This window comes from Ascaphus truei, chromosome 2, assembly GCF_040206685.1.
Source record: "Ascaphus truei isolate aAscTru1 chromosome 2, aAscTru1.hap1, whole genome shotgun sequence".
NCBI classification, from domain to species: domain Eukaryota; kingdom Metazoa; phylum Chordata; class Amphibia; order Anura; family Ascaphidae; genus Ascaphus; species Ascaphus truei.
Window position 1 is genome coordinate 126530459 of NC_134484.1, and position 6413 is coordinate 126536871.

Below are 6413 nucleotides of genomic sequence, written 5' to 3' on the forward strand. Positions count from 1 at the left end.
ATCCAAGTTTTTGGCAAGCTTCTCGATAAGTCTCACACACTTGACCGTTGACAGATGAAAGATGTTGGGCCTGGAACGGTATGAAGTAGAATTCTGAGAAAGAAGCATTCAGCGTTGTTTGGGTGAACTGTGTAGACACGCCCTAAGGCTTCACTTGCAAGGGCATCAGTTCCGGGAACAGGTGTGCCCTGCTTTCTTTTCTTGAACTGTTTTGTGGATGCATTCCAAGTGTAATATCGTGGAGTTTGTGGATAAAGCAATGTGCGTGCAAAAGAGTCGTGTTGACATAATTGAAAGAAGGCAGTTAAAGTAGTGTTTGGTGGTTGAGCAGCAAGTGCCTCTGCGTTGGCAGGTGTGAAATATACTGTCTGTCCATTTTCTAAATGAATAGTCAGGTGAACAACGGTTGGGTGTCGTTCGTGAATGGGAAAAGCGAAAATCCTCCAAACGGCTTCATTACTACTTATATATCTTCCTAGCTGGTAGAGTGTAACTTCGTCATGGATGTGTTCATTTGTGATTCCAAAAATGGCCATGTCGCTTCCTTTGTTGACATACTTGCAAATGTATTTAATTGATTTAACAGAATTACAGTATTCCACATTAATGTGTGCGTTATAAATTTTTGTTAGAAGTGGACAATATGGAACAACCCATTTGTTGTCGACTTGGATGTGTTTGTTGTTGCGAATAGTAATTGTTGCTGTGTATCCGCCGTCTGTGGGAGCGCGTCTTCGATATTGAGGATATCCATCATCTCCACTTTGTGTGTCTGCAATGAATGTTTTAGGGAATTGTTTGGTGCATTTACCGTCTTTCATACATGGTGCATGAATATTGATGTTTCCACATGGTCCATGAATCATATTTTTAGTGACTATTGCAAATAGTATAGGGTCTTCTTGAGGATTTGGCAACTCAGCAGAGATAACGTTATCGATGTCAATGGAATGTAGTTTTTCTTTGAGCCATATAAGAATATGAGCATGTGGAAGACCTCTTTTCTGCCATTCTATTGAGTACATCCAGCATCGTGTTTGTCCAAATATATAAGTCTTAGTGATGATGTGAATTAATGTGATGAGTTTTTGGCGAAATACTATTGCGATTAAGTCGTGTCGATCACTGTGAGCCTGTCCATCCTGAAGTTCTTGTTTTATTTCTGGCCAAGCTGGATTACATGTAAATGTAATAAAAAAGTCTGGTCGTCCATATGCGCGAACATATGCCATAGCATCCTGAGCATATTCGTGCATGTGTCGAGGACTTCCCGTGAATGTTGCTGGTAGAATGAACATTTTTCCAATGTTGTCAACGTTACCATCGTTGCCAACAGCATCCCTGAGATGTATGTATTGATCAACGCGTAGTTTTTTTTGATGTAAGCGTATGTATAGAAGACGCTCACTTTCAATTTTAGCATACATGTCAACAATAAACTGATGAAATAGTTGTCGACAATGTAAAATGTGGTTTTGCGATGCATCTCGTATCATTAATCTGTAAGCGTAGAAGTCCATAGCGGATACAGTTTTGTTAGTGTTTGCCTTTGAAGTTGGGTGTACTTGCATGATGTTGAAGTGATAGCCATCGTCACCGTTCCAAAGTATGAGAGGGTATTGAAGAGCATCATATGAGCGATGTGTTTCAGAAATGCGTGTGAGTGAATGAGCGCGCCGCTGAAGAATTATGTCCCGTGTATTAAATTGTTCCCCCGCTATAACAATAGCGACTTCGTTGATTTGAGGTGCATTAAAGCGACGTTCATGTTGACCCACTGGTGTTTTGTCGGCTCGGATAATGACTTGATAGTCATCAGTTGGCATGCGTTCAAGTGATGTTTTGAATGTGTTAATGAGATGGTTGTGTTGATGTAACATCCTTTGTAAGGAGATGACAATGTCACGTCTTGTATTGGGTATCCAATGGCATCGTTGATCAGCTTCTTGTTGTTCATCGCCCATGAAGTAAATTTGCAAGAATTGTGGATCTTGGTCTGGTAATGGGAGAAGAGAGCCGGCCCTGTGGTAAACTTGACCTTGTACTTTAAAAGTACTTTTAAATCCAATTTGTTCAACTATGGATGTAGCACCAAAGGATGTCATTTGGAAACAGGAGTTGTATTTGCGTATGTTTTGTAGGAAATGTTTAGATTCTGAAGTTGTCCCTGACATGTATGAAAGAAGTGGATTTGGGGGTGAGTGTAGAGGTGGTAGCTGAACTTTGCCATTGCTGCAGCACATTCCAGCTGATTCATGTTGGAATTTTTTTGCTTGACAGTAGCGACATATAGTGTCCATGTGTCCAATGTTGACCTTTGGATGTTGCTGGTATAGTATGTGTGGATTATATATGAAAGCGGCACGTAGCAAAGTGTAATTAGTTGAATGCGTACATGTAGTATGTGTGTCTTGTAGTGCTTGTTGTACTGTGTGTGTTGGTGTGTCTTGGTGTTGTTTTGATGTGCGCCGTATTGTTCTGTCTTTGGCAAGGCGTGTTTCATGTTGTTGTGGAGTCACGGTGGCTCTTCTTGTTGTAGCTCGTAGTCGCATTTTCTGCAGACGTATTTCATGTTGTTCTGTAGTCTCTGCGTCTCGTGATGTTGTAGCACGTTGTTGGTCTTTTGCAAGGCGTGCCTCATGCTGTTCTGTAGTCTCTGAGGGTCTGGATGTTGTAGTACGTTGTTGGTGTTCTGTAGTGTGAGCGTCTGTTGATGTAGTGGGTGTGTCTCTGTGTTTTTGTTGTTGTTGTTCTCGTTGTGTTGCTCTTCTGATTCTGGCTCTGTCTCTTTGTTGTGCAAGGCGTGTTTGGCGCTGTAGTGTTTCATTAGCAGGTGATGTTGTGTGTGTGTGTGTGTGTGTTGTTGAGTAGTTGTGTTAGGATGCTGTGTGTGTATTTGTGCGTTTGATATACCTGCTGTGTGTGTATTAAATGGAATTAGTGTGTGATGTTGTTGTGTGTAATGTGTTGGTGTTGATGTTGTGGTTGTGAGGATTTGTTGTTGACCTATTGTGTATTCCGTTGTGAGTTGTTTGTTAGCATTGTGTGCGTGGATTTCAATGTGTGTGAAATGGGTGTGTGCATTGTGTGGTGCAGTACATTTAATTTGTGTGTGCGTGTCACGTTCATTGTCAGGGTGTGTATGTTTTGTTTTGCGAAGGTGTTTTTTGGGTGGCATGTTTTGTGTTGTGAAGATGTGTGTTTTGTGTTGTTGTTGTGATGTGCGTTATTGTAGGTGTTGTAGAGGTGTTGTGTGTGTAAGTTGTGATGTGTTGTTAAAAGTTGTTGATGTGTGTGTTGAGGTAGGTGTTGTGTGTGATGTTAGTGAAGTGTTTCAGTGCGATTGTGTTTAAAATACTTCCTGATGTTGTTGTGTCAAGGCGCAGTTCGATCCAATGATTGTATTGTGTGTTTTGGCACAGCGTTGAAGCGTCGAGGTGTTGAAGGCATCCGGTTGTGGTCTGTGAAAAGTTTGTAAATTGATAAAGTGTGACAGTATTGAGGGGTATTTATTTGTGTTTGGTGTGCGTTTGTGTAGGTGTTGAAATGTTGTGTGTGTTTTTGTTTTGTGTTAATGTTGGCTGTGTGTGTGGCAGAATAGTGTGTGTATGTAATTATTGTGTGTGATTGTTGATTGTGTGGGGTGTGTGTGTGGATGAGTGAGTGTGTGATGTGATAGTGAGTGTGTGGTGTGTGAGTGTGTGTGTCAGTGTTGGTTAGTTGAGTGTTTGTGTGCAATAAATTAGACAGATGTGTAAATAGTAATGTTTTGTGTAAAATATGTTATTGAAAGGAAGAGGTGATTTATTGTGCTAGGTGTGTTGGTAGCGGAGGTGTTGTGTTGTTGTATATGTTTCTGTGTGGTGGGATGTTGATGTGCAATGGGAGTGGGTGGTGAGACGTGTAAATGTGCATTGTATTCAGTGTAGTGTGTATGGTGAAGGGTAGGTAATTGGAACAGTGGGTTGGGTGTGTGTGTTTGTTTAGTGGTGGTTGTGTTGTGTGTGGTAGTTAAGGTTATGTTGAAGTGTTGTTTTGTGTGTTGCATCAGCAGAGGAGGTTGGTGTGTGTGTGTGAGTACGTGTGTTGAGTGGTTGAGGGCGTGTGGCGTTGCTGAGTGCGTGTGTGTGTGCATGTGTTTGTGTATTTGTGTGTGTGTTGTGTGTGATGGTGTGTGGTGTGTGTGAGAGCATGTGTGTATGTGGCGTGTGTGATGGCATGTGTGTGTGTATGACGCATGTTGTGTGTGTGACGTGTGTGAGTGCGTGTTGTTGGTCATAGACATGTTGTAAATTGCATGTTTTTGAGTGTAGTGTGTGTATTATGAGGGTGAAGGTGAGGTGTGATTTGTTGTTATGTGTGGCATAGAATGACAGGATGTTTGCGTGTGTGTGTGTGTGTGTGTGTGTGTGTGTATGAGGGGGTTTTGTGTGGGTGAGTGTTGTGTGTGAGTGGTGGTGTGAGAAGTGTTTTAGAATAAATTATACAGACAGTGAAATTGTTAGGAAAACATATTTTATTGTAAGGAACAGCTGAGTTTCAGTGGTAGGTGTTGTCATACAGTGTGTGAGGTAGCGATAGTGACATTGGTGGCATGCTGTTTGACTGTAGTCCGCGGCGTCGCGGTCCGGTTGCGGAGGGAGATGTGTGAGGTGCAGGAGATGTCAGGCGTGCTGGGCGTTCCGCGGGAGGTAGAGTGTGTGAGGTAGCGGGATAGCGGGAGTGACATCGGTGGCATGGTGTGTGGTGTGTGTGAGAGCATGTGTGTGTGTTGCTGGTGTGTGATGGCGTGTGTGTGTGTATGAGGCATGTTGTGTGTGTGACGTGTGTGAGTGCGTGTTGTTGGTCATACACATGTTAAAAATGGCATGTTTTTGAGTGTAGTGTGTGGCATAGAATGACAGGATGTTTGCGTGTGTGTGTGTGTGTGTATGAGGGGGTTTTGTGTGGGTGAGTGTTGTGTACATTATACAGACAGTAAAATAGTTAGGAAAACATATTTTATTTCAACGAACATCTGATTTACAGTGGTAGGTGTTGTCATACACTGTGTGAGGTAGCGGGATAGGGGGAGGAACATTGGTGGCATGGTGTGTGAGTGTAGGCCGCGGCCTCGCGGTCCGGTTGCGGTAGGGAGCTGTGTGAGGTGCAGGAGATGTGGCGTGCTGTGCGGTCCGCGGGAGCTACACTGTGTGAGGTAGCGGGATAGGGGGAGGGACATCGTTGCCATGGTGTGTGAGTGTAGGCCGCGGCCTCGCGGTCCGGTTGCGGTAGGCCTCGGACATAGTGCACTGAGCAGCGCTGAGCAGTGCTCTCGCTTGCTGACGCTCGCGCTACCAGGAGCTTTTTGCTGTCCTGACAGAGGAGACAGCAAGCGCGCTTGGGAGGCGGGTATCACTGTGTGTGTGTGTCACTTGGTAGCTGTCAGTGTGTGTGTGTGTGTCAATTTGAAGTGGTCTGTGTGTGTGTCTGTGTATTTGTGTGTCACTGGGGAACCTGTGTGTGTGTGTATGTGTGTGTGTGTGTATATTATATAATATATATTTTAATATTTTAAAAATTAAAAAAAAAAGACCTGTTGTGAGAATAAATTATTTATTAACATTGTGCAACTTTGATAAATATATTCACACACGCACACGCGCGCACAGACGCACAGACGCACATGCACACACGCACATTCATTTGTGGGTGTTTGGTGCTATGCTGTACGTACATACAATCCTTCCGGTCCCCACCTGACCCTGCCCGGTGTCTCCGGTTCCCCTCCTCACCCCCCCCCCCCCGTCTCCGGTTTCCCTCCTCAAACCTCCCCCCCTCCCTCCACCCCCCCTCCCTCTCCCCCACACCCCTCCCTCCGCCCCCCCTCTCACTCCCTTTTGCCCCCTCTCTCTCCCTTCTGCCCCCCCTCTCTCTCCCTTCTGCCCCCCCTCTCTCTCCCTTCTGCCCCCTCTCTCTCCCTTCTGCCCCCCCTCTCTCTCCCTTCTGCCCCCCCTCTCTCCCTTCTGCCCCCCCTCTCTCCCTTCTGCCCCCCCCTCTCCCTTCTGCCCCCCCCCCTCTCCCTTCTGCCCCCCCCCTCTCCCTTCTGCCCCCCCTCTCTCCCTTCTGCCCCTTCTCTCTCCCTTCTGCCCCCCCTCTCTCTCCCTTCTGCCCCCTCTCTCTCCCTTCTGCCTCCTCTCTCTCCCCCCACCCCTTCTCCCCCCACCACACCACTCCGTTTGCCCCCCCCCCACCACCAGCCTGTTTTTCACACCCACCCCCCTGCACCAGCACCAGCCCCAGCCCGTTTTTCACACACCCCCCCTGCACCAGCACCAGCCCCAGCCCGTTTTTCACACCCCCCCCCCTGCACCAGCCCCAGCCCGTTTTTCACACACCCCCCCTGCACCAGCCTCAGCCCGTTTTTCACACCC

At 46.1% G+C, this 6413-nt stretch overlaps 1 protein-coding gene across 1 annotated transcript in view; it reads right to left on the reverse strand.

Moving 5' to 3' along the window:
• The window catches only part of LOC142488132 (uncharacterized), a 40572-nt gene extending 38095 nt beyond the window's left edge, over positions 1-2477 (reverse strand). Inside the window, exon 1 of the mRNA XM_075588502.1 lies at positions 39-2477. Coding sequence (XP_075444617.1) covers positions 39-2300 — 2262 coding nt within the window. The 5' untranslated portion in view covers positions 2301-2477. The remainder of the gene's footprint in view (positions 1-38) is intronic.
• Positions 2478-6413: the final 3936 nt, after the last annotated feature.